Below are 22,295 nucleotides of genomic sequence, written 5' to 3' on the forward strand. Positions count from 1 at the left end.
CACCTCTAACTGTATCATCTTCATCCAACTTGTATCCTGATCAAGACTTGCCACCATATGCCCCATTTGTGTTTTCCTCCTATGCATGACTAATCCTTAACTAATGTTGCTTTTGCAAATATGTAATGCTCTGAAGGATGACTACATTAACCTTTTCTTGCTTTTCCTGAGGTCTGTCAAGCATTTCCTATGCCTCAATCAACCTACTACTATATGCCTTACAACTTCTGATTTTTTCCTTCAAACTTCAAAGTGTATTCGCTATATCAGGAGAGTACTCTTCTCCTTATTGTGAAACTGACCTATCCCATTCCATTGAATTCACATCAAGCCTATAAGCAGAATCATGTGAACTGTATTCCACTACTTTTATCTTTATCTCTAATCTTCTATCTCCTGCAAACATTTCATGTTATATAAACCAAATATAGACATAATCAAAATCATACCTTAATGAAGTGCAGGGGAGGCTATCACTTCTACACAAATTAGTCCAAATTAGTACGATACATATACATATATACATAATGACATCGACATATCAATCATCATACATAAATATCATGATCCTAACAAGAAGTAACCTAGATGCATGCATGATGAACACATGAACAACTAAAATGCATGCATAACCATATGCATTTATCCCATCTCGTCCAAGTGTTTGAACCTGGAAGCTCTGATACCAACCTGTAATGCCTCCTCCCACATATATCCAATTTTTACAAGCTCAACAGGGTAAACATGAGATGAGTGTTATAATGACATGACCCAACCTCCAAGCTCCAGTTATGGAAGTGGGGCCAACAAACAAACAACAAACTGACAAACCATAGGGATTACAGACCACTCAAAAGCTTGCAAGCCCTCCGAGTGATAAATGCCTGAGCTAGTACTCTTTTTCACAAATTTTTTCCCCAACTGCACCCTTGACACTGTGTGCATGTGGTTGGAAGACTATAACAACATGCACAAGCCTGGCTACCAGCAGTTATGACCCAAAATCCCTAGTTCATAGCATGTGGCCGCGAAATCTATGCCACTTTTTCAGGCAAGCCTCCATACCACTACTCATAATTGTCTGTAACTTTCTAGAATCATGATTAAGATGAAAGCAATGCCAAACATTCAAACTTGAACAAGACCTTAACCATAACTTGCCTAGTACAAAAAAAAACATTTTTTCAAACATATGGTAAACATGAAAGCTACAGGTCATGAATGCATATATGATCATAAACTTTTGAATTTCATCTAAGAATCACCAAGAAGGCTCCAAGCCCTCTATAACTAGCTGCAACAACACTTGTTAGTCCATGCATTCATCAACCATCTAGTAACTTAACAAATCATGAACAAGAGCCATATCTAGAGCATATCATATAACTAACATATAACTAGAATAGAGACCATAACAAATCAGCCATAATGTCAACATGATAACCAGTACAAGTGCTCATATATCACAATAGGAAAATAACTCATATTAACATATGAAAATTCCAACCAAGCCAAAGACTTCCATGTACCACCCGACCATAGATTGGGATGAACCAAATTTCTCTTTCATCCAATCACCCCCGCGCCATATTCTAAGCATGAATGTGGGATCATCTGGGTTAAACTATAACAAAACCAACTAGGTCTTCCAAAGGTCAAACCACCTCAAACATAAAGCATAGTTATTTCAAATATGTGGTCCATAAATCACTAAAAATCAACCAGATTAGCGTCTACCCAAGCTATCCACAGAGCCATGAACTAGTAACTCAACTCACAACCTCCAAGGAACCTGGTTGTTCCAGGGCTCTAAATAATTTGTCCCAACCCTAAGGCTTAAGGGACAAGTAAGTCAACCCACAAAATCCAGTGAAACCCAAGTTGTTTCAAGGCTCCAGAGCGTGTGTCCCAACCCACTGGCTCTAGGGGCTAGTAACTCAACCCACAAAGGATTTGTTCAAACCCACATCCAAGTGAATGCTAATGTGCTCCAAGGATGCTCCAAAAATTCTCAAGTGTGCAAGAGTGTATGAGAGAGAGATAATGAAAGGAGAGCTAAACTCAAAACTTTCGAAAGGATAGCAAATGATTCTCTGATGTCTTTTTATTAATGATGTTTCATTTTTCTTCATTTTCCCTCTAATTTCCCTTGCATGTAAATTTGTGTCTCTTCACCTTCCTTTTCTCCTATTTTCCTTTATTTCTCGCAATTAAATGTCATTTATTGCCTCTTTTCCTTTACCAATGCCTTTGTTGACTGCCATAGTCATTAATTAACCATAAGTTGTACCCACTAAAGTGTTTTACCCACCATTTAGCTTGGAATATGTGTCCCATGAACTTGGTTTTATTTTATTTACATGGAAAATCAACAAGGGGCTATTACACTCTTTGACTCTACACCTCTCTCTCTTTTCTTCCCTCTCCCTCTCTTTATATCTCCCCTCTAACTCTGTCTCCCTCTCTCCATTCTTTTCTCTATCTCTCCCTCTCTCACCCCTCTAACCCCATCTCTATCTTTAGGGGTTAAGGCCCGAGGTTCCTCCCCCAGTCATTGACAAGGATACCTTGGATGCTTCAAAGGTTATTTTGGTACCTAAGGTATTGACTTATTCACTAAATCATTTCTAGGGTCCTAGCATACACGGTACTAGTGAAAACCACTTAGTGGCATGGGGTATGTAATAGGTGAAAGGCATCCCTAAGAGTCCACGTTTGGTTTTTCAAGGCATTCTTCTTGGCATAGATGGATAGAAGTTTTTTTTGTGGTTGAAGATTCATGTTTCCTACTTAGCCATTTCTGAGGCCCCAAAACCCATGTTTGAGCTGGCATTATTTTCCTTACGTGTGCAAAGGCTTTCTTTCGGGCCTAAGGCTAGGTTCCACCACTCCCTTCCCAATCCCCCACTCCCAAAACAATTTTAATGGCAAGATGACCCAAATGTATTGCTAAAATCCTTCTAGTGGAGTCCATACTCTCTCTTAAAGGAATAGCATCCCAAAGAAAGGTCAAATTGGTGGTTCAAATCCCCATTTCTCTCCCTTTATCTTTAGAAGCTATCTTTAGGGGTTGGCGATTGAGTTTCCTTCCCTAACCATGGCCAAGGCTACTTTGGAAGAATCAGAACTTTCATCATATCTTGTGCATGGCCTTCCTCCCTATATTGTTTCTAGGGTCGTGGGACAAAGAGCTACCACTCCTCAATACCACCTTGCATTGAACATTACATTGCCCTTTAAATAATTAATGATGGATGATTAAACATACTAACAATAAATACACATAAATCAATAAATAAGATTTTAATGCGATTTAGTATATTTTTATTGATTTTTAAATTTGTTAATTTTAAAAATATGAAACTAGCATATTTTTAAATAATTTTTTACTAAAATGGTTGGATTTGATTTTATTCAAACTAATTGAAAATAAATAAAATACAAAATAGAATAATGCATATAGTTAATAAATCAATGATTTAGTGAGTAGATTATAGTAAATATAAAATTATAATAATATATCAAAGAGATTTAGAACAATCGGTGAAGGAGCGTTGTTAAGGCGCTCCGTAAGCAAAGGTCACCGGTTCGCTGATACCAAAAATCCAGCATGGTTTCCACTGGTGCGGTTCAGGCCGGGTGCGATTCCGGGTGACTTTGAAAACTTAGATGCCCCTGAGTCGTGGCCTCTCACCCACAGGGTAAGCCTGATTTTCAGGATTCACCCACTTATCAACAAAAAAAAATTATAATAATATGGATACCCTTAATAAATAATTAAGTAAAAAGTTATTAATTAATAAATAAAATATATTTTATTGCAAAATTAAGAAATGTTTCTGGAAAATATTGTTACAAAAATTTATGTTAAATTTAAAGAAAATGTCATAAAGAAATCAACATTTATTGTTGATAATTAAATTAATTTATAATAAAAATTGGATTTATGAAATTTGCTATTAACGATATGATGGGATGGGCCAATTTGAAGCACCAAAGGGCGCGTATAAATAGATTGAAGTTTCGCGGATATATGTGAGATCGTATCGTTTCAACTGTCTGTGCAACCAAACCACGCCAACCTGGTAGGGAGTTTTATTGATACGATATCTGAAATTGTTTAAACCACCCCAAACTAAGTTACTGTGTGTGCGATCTCTCTCTCTCTCGTAGGGCCTACTCTTCATCGTTCGTCGTTTCAACATAAAACTCAACTCTGCAATCTCAATCTCAATCTCGTAGGGCCTACTTTCTCTTCATCGTTCGTCGTTTCAACATAAAACTCTGCAATAATCTCTCTCTCTCGCAGGGCGTGATGGCATCAAAAGACGCAGAGACGAGGATGCAAGAGTCTACAGGAGAGGGCTCCACCAACAATAAGAGATTCGAAATCAAGAAATGGAATGCTGTTGAACCCTGGACATGGGGTATCTATTCATTTATTTAGAACAGAGTGGTTCTACACCAGTCTTCAAACTCTCTCTCAAACAAGAATCCTTCTCACTAAAAATTTCCAATTTAACTTGAGTGATTTACTATTTTATTCTAACACAATTTTAATCTCATCATTTCTGCATGCAGACATCCAGGTCGATAATTGTGCAATCTGCAGAAACCACATTATGGAGCAATGTAAGTGCTATTTATTTATATAATTTAATGGTAGAAAATTGAGAAGAAGGATTGTTTTTGGGAGATTTTTGAATGAGTTTGACTTTTTTTAAGTAAATTATATGAAATTTGAAAATAATATTTTTGTTGTTGTTTGCTTACATATAGGTATAGAGTGTCAGGCAAATCAAAGGCTCGAAGCATGTATAGTTGCATGGGGTATGTTAAAATTATGTGTTGTTGCGCTTTAAGTTCTAGGTTGTCAAGATTTTATATATATTTTTTTGACATTTGAAACAGGAGTCTGCAATCACGCTTTTCATTTTCACTGCATAGATCGGTGGCTTAAGACCAGACAAGTCTGCCCGTTAGGTATGTATTCTAAACTTCCTTTTTTGGAATCAATTTTTAGGGTTGCATTTTAGTAGAGTGAAATAATTTTGAATTGGCAACATGAATCTTTTTAAAGAAAGGGTTAGTTGTTTTTTCTGTTCACTTTATCTTTGATTGGAAAATGAGAGAGGAAATCTACTTTGAAGATTCTTTTGAACTTTTATTTTACACCTTACTATGTATATACTCTTGTAGATAATAGTCCGTGGAAGTTCGAGAACTATGGATATGGAGATTAGAGCTGTGATGGAGATCTAGAAGATGAAATTGGTTATTTAAGAATTGATAGCAAAACATTAGAGCTCTCATTACTACCACAAGATGAAATTGGTTATTCAATTTAAAATTCTATTATGGATAATATATTTTGGAATTGATTATTCAATTTAAAATTCTATTATGGATAATTTATTTTCCATTCTGAAAAGGAAAATAATTTAAGAATTGATAGCAAAAGTTTATGAATCACTATGGACATTAAAGCTCTCATTACTAATAGAAGATGAAATTGGTTATTTAATTTTTTAAATTCTATTATGGATATTATATTTTGGAAGATGAAATTGGTTATTTAATTTAAAAATTTATTATTGATTATGTATTTTCAGTTACGAAAAGGAAAATAATTTAAGAATTGATAGCAAAAGGTTTATGAATCACTATGGACATTAGAGCTCTCATTACTACTAGCATAGATCCATCTTAAATGGAGAGCTAACATGAGCATAGAGGGATCCAATTTCATCAACTGCAAATGTTTTTATGAATCGGCATTATTTAAATATTTTGTATAGTTATTTTTTTTTTTTAATTTATATTTGGACCTACATGAAAAAAATTTCAACTTTAATGACAGTGGGCAGAGTTACACATCAATCCGCTCAACCAGAAAATTAAATTTTTAGGTTAATTTAAAATTCTATTATAGATAATATGAAGATGAAATTGGTTATTTAATTTAAAACACTCATATTGATAATATACTTTCCTTTTCAAAAAAGAAAATAATTTAAAAACTGATAGCAAAACATTTATGAATCACTGTGGACATTAGAGCTTTGATTACTATCAAAAGATGAAATTAGTTATTTAATTTAAAATCTTATTATAGATAATATATTTTTAAAGATGAAATTGATCATTTAATTTAAAGTTTTGTTATTAATAATATATTTTCCATAACTCAACTCAACATAACTAACTAACTACACAATATAAGTTGAAATTGTTGGATAACAAAAGCCTTTCATTTTTGGATGACAATTTCATACATGGACTTATTATTCCTTGGCCTCTCATTTTTCCATGACATGATAATTTAATAGACATAGATAGACTTATTATTTCTTCATTTTAACTAAATGGAGATAGTGAGGATTGTATGGAGCTAAGCAGCGTAACCAGAGACTTTGGCTTGTCTCTGTTATCAACGAGGTCTTGGCAATAAATTGACAAGTAAGACGTTTCGGGGAAGGTGATGACAAAAACATTTAAGAGATACTGAATGGGAGTGGATGGAATGACATAATCCTTTTGTCCAAGCTTTTCGAGAGGATTTTAGTAGTCTGAGGAAGGTGTTGAATATTAGGGGGGAGAAATGTAATGCCACGAAACTTTTATTTTTAAAATTATTTTGAACTATTATTTTAAATTAAGGCACCTGAGGAAGACATTATGATAAGTATTACAGAAAGTTGATTTCAAGAATAATAAATAAGTAGATACATGTTGATGAGTGGCATTAATGGGTATGGACTATGATTTTATGGAAGATATTTTGTTTGATTGATCACAAGTTATGAAAGACAGATGACAAGTCCAAGAACTCTAATTCCTTGAATATGAGGATTTTTATTAAGGCAAGTTACCTCATCAGGTATGTTGTATCAAAAACTAAGGAACAAGATGGGGAGTATAATTCCTCTATGCCATTGTCCATTGAAGGCATGTTCTCTATGCACCACAAAACGTAGCAATGACAAAAGAGGAAACGATAAAAGAAATGTAGGAAATAATTTGATTATTGATGCCATTGACCTTAGGAGGGTCAAAACCACAAACAAGTGTTTAACAATCAAAGATGCAGTGATTATATACCTCGCACCAATCTTCTTTCTTGGCAAATGAATAGGTCCAATGAAGTCAATAGCCCATTTTTCAAAGGCCTGCAAGGTTAATGTGGTACTAGTGGCATCTCGTCTCTTCTAGATGGCTTCCCTATTCTTTGACATACATCGCGTGCTTGGCAGAATTCTTTTGCGTCCTTATGTATTGTGGGCCACCATAACTTGGCTCAAAAGATTTTCTGCGCAGTGGATTTTCTTGCAAAATTCCCACCTGCGACTCCTCCATGAGTTTCTATAAGAATACTTTGTCTTTCATGTTCAGGGACGTATCTGCTCAGTATTTCATTTGTCGCCAATTTGTACAAGTGTGTGGCAATCAACAAGAAATCAGATGCTCGAACTACCAATTCCTTCTTTTTCTTCATAGTGTACTCTGCAGGCACCATTCATATGGCTAGAAACTGAATAATGTCTGCAAAGTGATCATCTGTGACTCTGATTGCGATTATTTGTGCATCAGGCAAGTTATCTTCATTAATTGAGGGTCATTCTCCCATCTCTATTCTTGATAGATGATCAGGCCCGACATTCAATTTCCCTAGCTTCACTATAACCTCAAAGTCATATTCTTGGAATAATAACAACCATCGACAAATATTTCCTCCTAAAACAGGCTCCCAACAGGTAGTGCATGAACTTTTGTAATGCACATACCGTAGCTAATCCCTCTCTTTTTGTCATGCTATAGTTGTTTTCCGCCTTGGACAATTTTCTACTTGCAAACGCTATGGGATGATTAATTTCTCCTGCCCCTAGCTGCATTAGCACTACACCCATTGCTATGAAAAATGCATCTACATGTACATGGAATTTCGTCTTCTAGTCTAGGAAAACTAGAATAGGCACAGTTACCATTTTCTCCTTTAGTACATCCAATCTCTTCTGGCACTCTTCACTCCATTGAAAAGTCACATCTGTCTTCAACGATTTCTCCATTGGCACAGTTATCTATGCATACCCCTTTATAAACTTTATATAGTAGCCTGTGTGTCCCAGTGTTGTGTGTAATTGTCTCATTGTTTTTTTGCTGGTAGGTTCACAATAATTGCAATCTTCATGGGATCCACCATTAATCTTTGTTTACATACTACATGTCCCAATTGTATACCAAATGGTGCACAAAAGATACATTTCTTCAAGTTCAATGAGATCTAGTACTACCTACATGTATACAGCATCAACTTTAAGCTTTCCACATGCTTCTTTAATAGCCCAAATATTGTCCAATCGTTAAAGTAAACTTCCAAAATTTGTGTATATATTATTTAAAGGCCGCAATTACAACTTTGGAAAAGATAGCAGGTGCACTCTTCAATCCGAAATGCATCACCGTGTATTGGTAAGAGCCCCACTCTGTAACAAAATTCGTCTTATGTCTATCTTCTCGCACAATTCTGATACGATGGTATCTTGAAAAGCCATTTGTGAAAGAATAGGCCTCTTGTCCTCCTACATTGTCCAATACTTCATCTGTAAATGGTGTAGGGAAGGGGTCATGCAACCATGTATCATTCAATTTCCTTAAGTCAACACAAATTTTGATTTCCCCTTTTGCCTTTTTTTCCTGAACCACCATAGAACTTACCCATTCAGACTCTTCAAAAGGTTTGATTATCCCAGCTCCTAACATTTTGTCTAATTCTTCTTTCACCTTCTCCTTGTATTTTGGATTTAGTCTATAAGGTATTTTCTTGACAGGGTTCGTATCAAGCTTCAGAAGAATCCTCATAACTCCCAAATCCCATACCATTCCCTTCATATCTGAAAAATTAGTGGGGAACAACTCTTTATATTCATGCAAGAGATATGTTATCTTGTTAACTGTGTCTTCATCCGAGTAATCTCCTATTGTTGCATACTTCAGTTTAACCTCTGACCCTATATTCACCTTCTTCGTCTTCAATGGCTTCGTTATATCAGGCATCTTTATCTTAGGTTCATTTACTTTGCAATAACCTTCTGATTCTTTGATGTCAATATTGCGAGGATATGCATCCTCTTTTGCAATGAGATTATAGCATTCCATTACATCACGTATCTACGTAGCCCAATCAGGTTGCCAAATAAATGGAACTTCATTCTCAAAAATCTTCTTCTTAACTATATTCAGAGCTGCATATATATGTGGACAATCATCTTCAAATCTGATTGTCATTATAAATCGATCAATGATTTCTGCCCAGCGAACAGTACCATGTCGAAGCTTTGCTTCCAGATACCAATATTGAGGAATTGTTTCTAGGGTATGGATGAAGCCATGCACCCATTCTTCTCGCGGAATTTATCCCCGAGCTGCCATATAGAGTTGTATGTGGTCTCTAGGATCAGTCTGGCCATCATACTTGTCTACGAGCTCTGTTTCTGTAGAATTTCCCACTGTAGATAAACAGATTATGCAATATACTAAAGCAAAATACAAGATCTACTTCTACAACAAATTTGCGGAAGCTTAATCGAATTTGCGCAAGATTAAATAGAACACATATAACTGAGAATGAGAAATCAATCACACATGAACGTAGAAGAATACTCTGGGGAAAGCCTCAGCTAAAAACCTCCATCTCTATATTATCATACAAGTGGAAATATGTTCAAATTACACAAAGCATCAACTCACAAGCTATCCTGCTCTCAGTACAATCCAACAATACAACTCACAGACTAAATAGACACAAGATATGCCTTCCCTCAGCCCTCCAAGCCTCTTATTTCCTTGCACAGTTTTCCTTGGGGTCCAATGCTGCCACCTGTGTGAATTCACCTCATCACACACTCATCAAACCCAAAAGTAATTGCACTATCTCCAAGGAATGAATTCCTTATGCATGCAAGAGATATCTTCCATGGAATATTACTATAACTGATAGTACATTGTCCCATCATCTAATCTCAACTGTGTCTCTGTTTGCACTAACATGAATGAGTTATTTATGAGAGAATATTCAGTTATATGAAGTGCAACAGTTACATGCATGCATGCATTAACTAACAGAACTCACAATTAGTTCAACAAACTATTTGAACTAATCTAACTAGACTTAACTCAGTTAATTGAGCTAACTAATTACAACTCAAAGTACAACTCATCCTTATCTCCTTTAATCAAGGGATAACTTCCTCAATCAATGGAGAAACTGTTGCATGTCTTCACATAGACTTCATGTTTGATTTTCTACAACTAATTAACTCAAGATGAATTTAATTAATTATTTTACAAACAGTTGCTAAGATCACATTCGAAATTTAATTCTCAATTTTAGTTTAGGGACTAACTAAAATTGGAATGTATCCCGAAATGTTATTTATAGCAGCGCTAATTTTCGCACTTCTATTTTTAGCATTTCTTGTTGCTATTTTCAACACTTTCTACTTGATCAAACCTTACCCAAATCAACCTTATACACTTTTTCCAATCTCCTATATTATTCTTATGAGTACCCCACCAACTAGCAGCAATAGCCCTCAGTGCTTGATCCAGAGATAACAATCTTTGACATTCAGGTACCTGTCTTTCATAATCTCTAAAGAAAGAATTTGTATTACCCAAACCATCATAAAAACATAAGTCACATACCTCAGTTGTCATATAACTCATTGATTTAGTGATCCTTGCACATCACCTTGTAGACATTTCATGCAACCTGTTCAGCGAGTTTTCCAATTCCTCTTCTGAACCTGAAGTGCAGGAACTATCTTGCTCCCAAGTTTTCCATCTGAAGTAAGTTTTCCAATTCTTCTTCTTTTGTTTTTATTTGATAATTTTTGTCGATGTCATCTGCGCTGTACTCTTCTTTGACAAGTTTGTTGAAAATTTCTACAAATCCATCTCTGATACCATGTAGAAAATCTGTGTAGGTTAACTCGATAATGCAATATAAATCAAAGTAGAATACTATAACCTACTTCTACTATCAATTTGCAGAAGCTTAAATATCGAACTGAACAATATAACTAAAATAAGAAGAATCAATGGCACAATATGCATGAAAATACTTTGGGGAAAGCCTCAGCTAAAAACCCCACACTAATGTATTATCATACAGGGTGGAAATACATAGTAATTATACAAAACCTTAGCTCTCACAGCTAGCTAGCTCTCAGTACAATCCTCACAGATGCTCACAGGAAATCTTGGCTTCTCTCCAGCCTTCCTCTCTGCTCTCCAAGCTCCTATTTCCTTGCACTATTCCTTGTGGATGATTTCCTATTACCAAGTCGATGATCTCCTCCAAAACTGCGCAATCCTCAAGGATTAAATCCTTGACTGCATGCATGAGTTTTCTCTTTGAGAAAACACATACAACTAATAGTACAATGTCCTTGAATTTAATCTCAACTACATCTTTCTCATAATAGACATGCATGAGTTTTTGATGAGGGAATCTTCCGTTAACTGGAGTAGCATTAGTTTAGTGCATGCATGCATCAACTGGCTGTTAACTCATTATTAGTTCCTCAAACAGTTTGGAACTAATTTAACTGGACTTAACTCAATAAACTAAGTTAACTAATTAAAAATAAAATATAACTCAATCTTATCTCCTTAATTTAAGGGATAACTGTTGCATGACTTCAGAAAGACTTCTAACATGAATTTCTCCAACTAATTAATTCAAAATTAATTAAGTAATTATTTCCAAGTAGTTGTTAAGACTAAATTCTATTTTAATTCACAATTTAATTCATGGACAAATTAAATTGGAATATTCTTGTTGCCATATTTCAACACTCCCTCTCAACAAGAAAGGGATTATCTGCCACTCCAATCCTGTCTCTGTGGAACTCGAATTTACACTTTGACAATGCCTTTGTCAAAATGTCAGCATCTTGCTCCTCTGTTGAAATATATTGTAGCAACATGATCCTCTCAAACTGTGAAAAACCACGGGCAACAAATCTTGCCTTATGCTTCTCCACACTACCATCAGCAGGTTACATTACCTTGTAAAGCCAACGGGAACTCACAACTGACTTGTTCTCCGGTCTCAGAACCACGTTCCAAACACTGTTACGAACTATGGAGTCATACTCCTCCACCATAGTATCAACCCAAATCGGTTGTTGCACTGCCTCCTCAAGGGAAGATGGCTCGGTCTCAACACATTCCCCAGCAAGGGCCATGTATCCAGTGTACTTCTCAGGTGACCTCCTCTGCCTGCGCTGAGAAGATGGTGCTCCCACATTCTCTCTCACATCCTCCAACAATTTGTCAGCTTCTCTCGTGCGCTTTCGTCCATCTCTGGAAGACTCTGCTTGAGTGGATGTCTCCACTCCTGGAATCTCTGCATGTGGCTGCTCCACATTAGTCTGAGGCTCCTCCTCCTTAGGAACCAACAGTTCCTCCATAACATGTAGTTGGAGCTCCCTCTCAAGGGAAACTCGCATGGCCTTCTTCTCATCAAACTTGAGATCTCTGCAAACCACTGTCCTCAGATTGGTAGGCAAGTACACCCGATAGTTGTGAGGTGTATCAGTGCACCCCACAAATATCCCCAACTCTGTTGTTGGCTCAAGCTTCTTCTGTGCATCCTTTGTCACATGACAATATACCAATGAGCCAAAGATCCTAAAGTGACCCACATCTGGTCTCTTACTGGAGAAAGATTCCTCTGGTGTCTTCATCCCAAGTATGTGATGCATGCTTCTATTATGAAAATAGACCGATTTGTTGCATGCCTCAGCCCACAAGTGAAGTAAAAGGCCTTGGTCATGCAGCATTGTTCATGCTGCCCTTACAATCGTTTTGTTCTTCCTCTCAGCCACCCCATTCTACTGTGGATTATGAGGTGCCGTCAACTCTCGTTTAATTCCTTCCCCTTCACAGAAGTCCTTAAACTCTTGAGAGACATATTCTCCATCATTTTCACTTCTCAAGGCCTTGATCTTCTTCCTTGACTCTTTCTCGACCAAAGCTTTGAACTCACAAAACTTTGTGAAAGTTTGGTTCTTATTCTGCATGAAATAAATCCAGCATTTACGAGAATAGTCATCAACAAAAATCACATAATAACTTTGCTTTGTTGTGTATGTCATTGAGAATGGTCCACATAAATCAGTATGAACTCACTCTAAGATAGCCTTTGCTCGACTGTCTCGATCATGAAAGGAAGACTTGGTGTACTTTCCCAAGGTAGAATCTTTGCATGTGTCAACTTGCTCAAGTTTACCTTTGGGAAGTCCTGTAGATATCTGTTGCATTATCTTCAAATACCCATGATGCAAATGGCCCAACTGCATGTGCCACAACTCGTCAATGTCTTGGCTTTGCACCAATTATGCTTTCATACTCAATGTTGCACAATCATATGCTTCTAGTTTATAGAGATTCTTCACCCGAATCCCTATCCTGTTGGTCTGACCCATGTCTATGTGTCTTAGGAATGCCTTTCCTTTACTGAATACAACATTGTAGCCTTTTTCCTCCAACATCATGACCGATACCAAGTTCTTCTTCAGTCCAGACACATACATCACATCTATTAAGGTGAGAGGATCTCCATGCTCCCTCTAAAAAGAAATCGTGCCCGCTCCTAAAACACTATACCTTCCATCGTCACCCATCTCTATGCGCATCTTGAGGTCTTTCTCTTCCAAGGCACTGAATATTTTTTTATCACTGGTCATGTGGAATGAGGCTCCACTGTCAAGATACCAGGCACAACCCATCATTGATAACACCATGCATGCGATGAGGGTAAAGTCCATTTCGAACTGAGAGGCTAATGCCTTACCTTCCGATCCTTCCGAGGATCCCTTATTGAACTTCTTCAATGGGAAATTAGTCGCATAATGTCCCATCTTGTGACAATTAAGGCATCTTACTTTAGCCATTTCGCCCTTCTTCCCTCCATGAGAAGAATTCTATTTGAAATGGGAAGCCTTCCCCTTCCCTTTCCTTGCCTTACTTGCTAAGGCCAAATTTTCTTCATCACCATTCTTGGATAAAGAACCATCTCGTGTGCTCCTCCTGATCTCCTCCTGCATAAGATCTGACCATAGTCATTCCCAATCCGATAGTTTCTCCCTTCCATTCACAGAGTCCTGGTAGCTATTCCAACTCTTTGGAAGGCCAAGGAGAGCAAGGCTCACCATATCATCATCGGCAATAGTTATTCCCACATTACCAAGCTCATCTCTACAGGTGGCGAGCTTGTTCAAATATGTGGAAATAGTATCGCCCTTCTCCATCTTGATTCTTTGAAGCTTATCCTTCAGTGCCAATTTCCTCTAGTCGCTACTATACTAGTAGAGGTTCTTCAATGTCTTCCACATTGAAAATGGAGTATCTTTCCCATGGAGACTTGAGACAATATGGTCTCGAACTCCCTCAAGGATGATCTGTCTCACCTTCGCCACACACTTCTTCCACTCAGCCAACTCTTATGCATTAGTTGAAGCTGGATTTGTGATTTCTTGATCAATGAATTCCTTCAATCCATTGTCTTCTAATATAGACTCCATTCTATATTTCCATGCTATGTAATTCAAGCTACCTTCCAAGTCATACTCGAGTCTCAAGCCATAGAACGCCATTGGCCAACCTTGAAGTATGATATGAATTCGATTTTCACCTGCAACCCCGAACATAAAACTTAGAATTCTCTTCTCAATATATTGTTCACAGCTCCAATACCATGTAGAAAATTTCTACAAATCTAGCTATGATACCATGTAGAAAATTTCTACAAATCCAGCTCTAATACCATGTAGAAAATCTGTGTAGGTTAACCCGATAATGCAATATAAATCAAAGAAGAATACTATAACCTACTTCTACTATCAATTTACGGAAGCTTAAAGATTGAGCTAAACAATATAACTAGAAGAAGAAGAATCAATGGCACAATACACATGAAAATACTTTGGGGAAAGCCTCAGCTAAAAACCTCACACTATTGTATTATCATATAGAGTGGAAATACATAGGAATTATACAAAGCCTTAGCTCTCAAAGCTAGCCAACTCTTAGTACAATCCTCATAGATGCTCACAGGAAATCTTGGCTTCTCTCCAGCCTTCCTCTCTGCCCTCCAAGCTCAAGCTCCTATTTCCTTGTGTTGTTCCTTGTGGATGATTTCCTATTACCAAGTGGATGATCTCCTCCAAAACTGCGCAATCCTCAAGGATTGAATCCTTGAGTGCATGCATGAGTTTTCTCTTTGAGAAAACACATACGACTTATAGTACATTGTCCTTGACTTTAAACTCAATTGGGTCTTTCTCATAATAGACATGCATGAGTCTCTAATGAGGGAATCTTCAGTTAATTGGAGTAGCATTAGTTGAGTGCATGCATGCATCAACTGACTATAACGCATTATTAGTTCCTCAAACATTTTGGAACTAATTTAACTGGACTTAACTCAGTAAACTGAGTTAACTAATTACAACTCAAATATAACTCAATATTATCTCCTTAATTTAAGGGATAATTGTTGCATGACTTCATAATGACTTCTAACTTTAATTTCTCCAACTAATTAATTCAAAATAAATTAATTAATTATTTCCAAGTAGTTGTTAAGACTAAATTCGATTTTAATTCACAATTTAATTCATGGACAAATTAAATTGGAATATTCTTGTTGCCATATTTCAACAAAGTTCAATATACCCTGCTCCCTCTGATGGATCTAATGGAACAATAACTCTCATATTGTTGCTCTCAAATATCATTTGCTTTTTCTTCAAGTTAATTATAGCCATGTTAGAAAATTCCCAATCCAATACAAGCAATGCGAGATAGGGATCACTATCATCCACAATCTCAATCACTTCGAAGTCAGTGGTAGTGCGCACTCCATCAGTGTCTACTATGATACTTAACAATCTTCCTAGAGGGACAGTATTTTGTTGATTTTCCATCTTCAGCTAAATAGTTGACCATTGCAGCTTCAACTTATCCATCAATTCCCAAGTTTTCTTTGGCAATGCATTGGAATCATATTGTACATCCAATATAACTTGATCCATGTCATATTCTCCAATCTGCGCTATAAGCCTCATTTCCTTTCCAGTCTGCTTCTTTTGCCTATGTAGATTATTCACTATGCGCATCTCACTCTACGATATCTCTTTAGAAGCACAAGAGTCTATCAATTCTTGCAATCCCTCTGCGGCCTTCTATTTTCTCAAAAAATTCATCCAAGTTTGTAGAAAAGGCTTCAAAATATTTGGATCCACATCTTGTGTCGCAGCTAGTACTATCTCGCAATTATTCTTCAGTGTTGGCTGCGTGGTAGAGGTTGAGGCCCCATCATCCGTGAAACTTCATCTCACCTCCATGAATACTTGCTTTTCCTTCAGGATATCAATGCAAGAACTTTTTCAGTAGTTTTTCTTACCCATTTATCTTCAACTTCCTTTTCCCATTGGCTTTATCATCTCCAGTCGCAACTTCGCTTCTTTTTACAATGTCAATGTGCGATTGATCCTCCCTTGGCTCACCAGTCATGATTTGAATATTTTTTGTAGGCTACGGGTTTTGTTTCTCCTGCATCTTAGCAATAAGGACAGGGAATTCATCTATCACATGATCAAAATACTTACAGTACTTGCAGGTTGTCGTAGGGTTCTGACAGTCTCTTGTGAAGTGTCCTGCTTGTCCATAATTATAATAGATAATCTGGCCACATCCTCGAACAGCTCCTCCTCCTCCTCCTCCTCATCCTCCTCCTTGAAATCCTCATTGAACAGCATGTTGGCTTGGCTCCTCGTGTGTATGTCCTTCAACTTGCAATCTATAAGCATCAGCAGTGTGCTCCATCATCAAGTCATAACTTCGACAATTTTTCTCATCATGGCCTACTGATCTACAAAAGTTGCAAAATATTTGCTTCGGGGTCTACACATACTTTTGTAATAGGTAGCAATCTTCAGAGCGATGTTGGCCTCTCGTTCTACAAATATTGCACCACATCCCTGGGTTTACTGGATTAGGTGTCCAACTTGCCAAATAATATTTGAACATAGGAAATTGATCCTTATAATGACCCTCTACTTTTCATTTTGTGCACCATACTTCTAATCAAGTTTCTTTACCTTTCTTGAGATCTTCCAATTCCAAGGTCAAATTGGCTAGTTGACTCTGAATCTATTGTACTCCTACATGAGTATCCCCAATCAGCAAAGCTTCCATCTTCATTGCAATCTCCAATGCTTTAGCTTGAGTCGTGAGCTTCTATTGTGTCAAAGGTAACCTAATATGTGGCAGTAGTGCGGCTATGAACCCATCAACACCTTGAATCCTTGATCCAACTCCCACACAGATTTGGTCATTATTTGTTTTATTTCTTTTAGCTCTGTGATGTACTGCGATTCTAATTTTAGCTTCTTCAATTATGATACCAATGCTTTCTTAATTTCATCCATGAAGCAGTCAAATTAGTCACATAGTATTTCATATACCAGGTTAGCTCTCTTTCTCGCAATAACATGACGAGCTGCGCCTTCTTTAAATCATCACTAGTGATCTATCTTGATGTCCATATTGCATCAACTACAAACCAAAACTAGTCAAGATCCTCTGGTCCAAGTCCTTTAAAGATAGGTAGCTTAATGTCATCAGCCATTTTTCTTCTTGGGGGCCTAGGTGGAGGGGGAAGGGGTGGGGGTGTAGGGGAATTATGGGGAGGGTGATGGGGGGTAAGGGGGCTGGATGGATGGGGAATCCCAAAGATGCCCTGAATTTTCTCAACTCCTAACTTCGATGCACCTTCAAGATGGGAGGGGGAATGTTGTGGGGTTGTAGGTTACTTCTTTCTTCTTCACTCTAAGATCCTCCTAAGAAGGGGCTATAGTTAGTCTCAATAAAGTTATTCAGATCTATTCTATATCATTTTCCACTTCACGTAGACCCTGGTTCATGCTTGTTTCCTCTTTGTCCAAACATTAATATGACTGAATTTGGAGAATCCCCTTTTCACACAATTACATCTTAATCCAGATATTAAAAGAGTTTAAGAACTTACCTCGCGGTCCTTTGAAAAATCTTCATTCATCTTCGCTATAGGATACAATCGCATCTATCGCGAACTTGGTGATAAATCCTCCCAAAATGCTATCGATCCAGAAATTAACAACCCTTGAGATACTATTATTCATGTTCTTGAGTTGTCATATCAATTCTAGATTCCACTCCTTAGGTTCGTCTTTCTTGAAACATGTCTTATGCTCGGTCAACTTAGATACCCACATGTACAATTCAATGTGGAATGAACCAAAGAATATTTTGTATTTCTTATCAAAGATATACTTACGCAACCATTCTTCAGCTAATAATCGATGATTTATGTTCTCTTTTTCTGCAAATCTCTTTCTTTTTGTTCAACCCACTCCTCGGTTTCTTTCTTCAATGGATGCCACAACATATCCCTTAAGCAGATCCCAATCCCAGCAACATAACCATTTGTTAGTTTAAGGGGGCTTGACCCAGGTTCAAAGTGTGTTGCGCACCAACAAAACCCTCAACCACTAGCCCTTTTGGCAACGACCTGCAAGCAGATCACAGTCTCACCCGAAGCGGTTATGGGAGGTTGCAAAACCAAGTTTTTGTAGCCAAAGGGATATCCATGCAGTGGTGTCCGTGTGTTCACTTATATTTTATATCTATCTACAACTTCACATACATAAATAACTTCGCACTGATGATCAATTTCACAGATTGGAACGTAACGCATAAACATAACAAAGAGCAGTATAACACATATTATTTCACATAATTCAGTAAAAAAACATGCATGAAGATATATATAAAAAAGAGATAATGAACACATAAAGATACTCAATGCTTTGCCAAAACTTATTATTTATTAATAAAGATCTTCAATGCATACACTTCCCTGACCTGCGCACCTAGCTGCAGGTGGTATGCACACTCATCTGGAGACTCTTCCAAGGTGTAGTGTTCCAGCTAGGGTAATAGACTAGACTATATTTATTATCGACCAGGATGCGTAAGCTTAGAGGCATGTGTCTAAAGTATATAGACATAAAGGATTGTTGGCTAAGTGGTTATGATGTAGGTCACAGGGCTTCTTTACGGAAGACTGGGGTATGTCACCTATCATCCAAACACTCAGGTCACTCTGCTAATATACCTGATTACAATACTATCATTAAATGCATTCACACTGAAACTAAACACTGTGTATCACTGCAACAATGATCTCAATCTCCTTACAAAGACATTACACATAAAACCCTTGTTCAGTAAACACCCAACATTCGCTAATATTTATACAATATCAAAATATACAGAGAGCATAAATGAATTGTGAAATGAAAACAAAGTTTATGATAGTGCTTTTAAAAGAGAACACAGGGGATCGAATCCTTTACATGACGCACTTCCAGATCTCAGTGATGACTGTTCAGCATTACCATAAGCGCAAACCATATACATTCAATGGAAATCAAAAGCTATGGAAATCGAAACCCAAGTAATTGTAATTACTGTGCAAACCATACGATAAGCTAAGTGAAAATAAAATGAAAAGAACAGTATACCGGTTGAACGCAGGGCCCGTCCGCGTTCCAGAGGTACACTGGACTATATTCGACTGAATATCAAATCAATGCACTAGACACAAGTCGTAACTGCAACTGGGTTCTTAGTATTAAGTTTCAAAACTCTGTTTTTGAACGATACAACGATTAACCCTTCATCCATTACTCGGACTGTATTTACATATGTCTAGCACAACCATGTCATTTCGATAATGAATGTACATTCGGAATTTGGCTGTTGCCGCTTTTATTACATCGAGCTTTTCAAAATGTTTCTATCCTAACTGATTTCAAAAAGAACAAAAACTAAATCAAAATAGAATGAGCTGTTGTTTCTGCCTTTGTCGCCAGTGTGCCATGCTTTGACCTGAGTTGACCGCGCATGTAGGAGGATCGATCCGGCTGAAGGATAGGTGTTTGTCCATGCTTGGACATTCTACTTTTCATCCATGCCTTTCGTTCTCGCCCAGCTGTTGTGCCACATGTCAAACAATGAGCTAATTACAGGATGTTGGAACTTCCTGTAACCCTTTCACCAAAAACTTCTAATTCTTCAACATAAAATTCCTAAATCAATTTCAATGCATTTTAATAACTATAAGACTATTAATAATTAATTTTCAAGGATTCTAAGGGATATATGATGAAAATGAATGGGTAAATGATATGTTTTTAGGAGGAAAAAGAGGTCTTGGGATGATACCAACACAAGGCCTCCACACACTTAGTTACGGAGCCTTCCCAAAAATGCAGACCCAAGACTAAAAATATGATCAATCTATGAATTCTCCCTATCTTAGCTTATTATTGACAAAATATTACATCTTCTTTATATAGGTTTCCTTACTACAAGACCATGGTCCACATACCATGGATCTGACAAAACAATGGAATAATACCTGATACCCATTACAAAATAAGGGACTTTGACCCACCCAAAAGCCCCTAAACATTGGGCGATGAGTATAACTTTGCCAGCTCTGCGCCTCCAATGTGGGGTCTTTGACCAAAACTTATTTGAAAGTATATTTCCTTTTGCATTTTTGGTTGCCTTCATTTATGCTACCCCTTTCTAAATTTATATACTATCCCATCCTAGCAAACTGTATGAAACTTGTTACAAATTGTTATATTCTTTTATAACACATTTTATATCTATTATCCACACCTATTGCGACATGTGATAAAACCTGATCATAACTTGATATTAGTTTCACCATAATACCTAGTATGGCCCTGTGACCTGTCAAAACTTGTTAGAATGCATGTCACAACCTGCATATAAGACTTTTTAAAGTACTCATTTTGAAATTGCTACAACATGCTATGATAATGTAATAAATCAGTCATGAGACTAGTTATAGCTTGTTATAAACATGTTATAACCTATTATAAATTTTTTATCAACCTACAGAAATAATTGTGATAACATGGCATTAATATGTCACTAACTTGTGAAAAACCTATAGCAACTTGTATTTAACCCTGGTATTAATATGTCACTAACTTGTATTTTACCATATGTGACCCATCTACTCATTGTAATTTCTTGTTCCAATTATAATCTTGTCACATCTTGTGAGATCATGTGACATCCTGATGGTGCCTATGATCACTTCCTCTTATAATTGTATTAATCATGTTAGACACATATGACCACTTAGTATAACCTATTATAAATTTTTCATGAGTTGTCTGAAGACTTGTTAATCTCGTATAATACTTATCACTTACCTATGAACAACCACAAGTGGTAATGTATTACCAACCTGTCATTTCCTATAGGAAATCTATTATACCATATGCTTCTTGGTTATGCCACTTGAATCCCTATAAAAAAACTTACACAAGATTATGCTACAAAATTGTCCTAGTTGTTGACAAATCTAGGGCATCGAGATTAGGTGATTTCTCTTCTTTTGATAATTGCTTGTGAATGATTTTTAAGTATGTAGATTAGAATCTTCTCTTTACTTAGATTATTATTGTGTTCTTCTTCATCAAACAACTACCAATGCATAAACAATAAAGATACAAGAGACACAAAATGTAGTTGATCAACGAGGGCCAAAACCTCTCCCACTTGAGAGGAAATCCCAAACGAATTCTTCTTATTATAGATACTTCAATTAACGAATACCAAGACCATGACCAATACCATTGACACAATAACCTCTCGAAGACTGAATCACAAAACCCTTCTTCACTGCGTCTTCTTCTAGCCCAAGTCAACACTTGGTTAAACTTCTTGAATTCTCTCTCCTTCTCGGCCGCCCTTCAGATTTCAGGCTCCTTCAATTCTCGGCCTATTTCAGAAGCCCTAGTTGTAGCATGTGGGAAGTATCGCCACCAAGATTTAACCCTTGATCCCTTTGTTTAGGATGGAGACTTCTTCTCCTTTAACTTGGCTTGCATTCTTGACTAGACTTCTTCCTTAATTCAGCCTCCTTTGATGACTGAGATAAATTTGGTTTTCCCTACAGTAGATGATACTTCTCCTCGCATGTCTGATGGATATTAGCCCTAAAACATATCCGAAATAGTTTTTACATCTTCCTTTCTTCTTCGCTTGGAGATGAGACTTCCTTCTTGAGATTAACGCACTTCTTTCTTTCTTTATACCTTGACTGAAATTCTATCCCTCAAATGAGGCTGAGC

The 22,295-nt window shown here is 36.9% G+C and overlaps 1 protein-coding gene across 1 annotated transcript; it reads left to right on the forward strand.

Annotated features, from left to right (window-relative positions):
- Nucleotides 1–4,315: 4,315 nt before the first annotated feature.
- On the forward strand, nucleotides 4,316–5,243 carry LOC149203332 (uncharacterized). The gene is made up of 5 exons (XM_089401832.1): nucleotides 4,316–4,427; nucleotides 4,582–4,632; nucleotides 4,780–4,830; nucleotides 4,912–4,983; nucleotides 5,200–5,243. Exons 1-5 carry the CDS (start codon nucleotides 4,316–4,318, stop codon nucleotides 5,241–5,243), a joined length of 330 nt encoding a protein of 109 aa, XP_089257958.1.
- The last annotated feature ends 17,052 nt before the right edge of the window (nucleotides 5,244–22,295 follow it).

The sequence above is a fragment of the Pinus tabuliformis genome, chromosome 2_1, assembly GCF_031772625.1.
Source record: "Pinus tabuliformis cultivar Carrire ecotype Pingquan chromosome 2_1, CPIR1, whole genome shotgun sequence".
NCBI lineage: Eukaryota > Viridiplantae > Streptophyta > Pinopsida > Pinales > Pinaceae > Pinus > Pinus tabuliformis.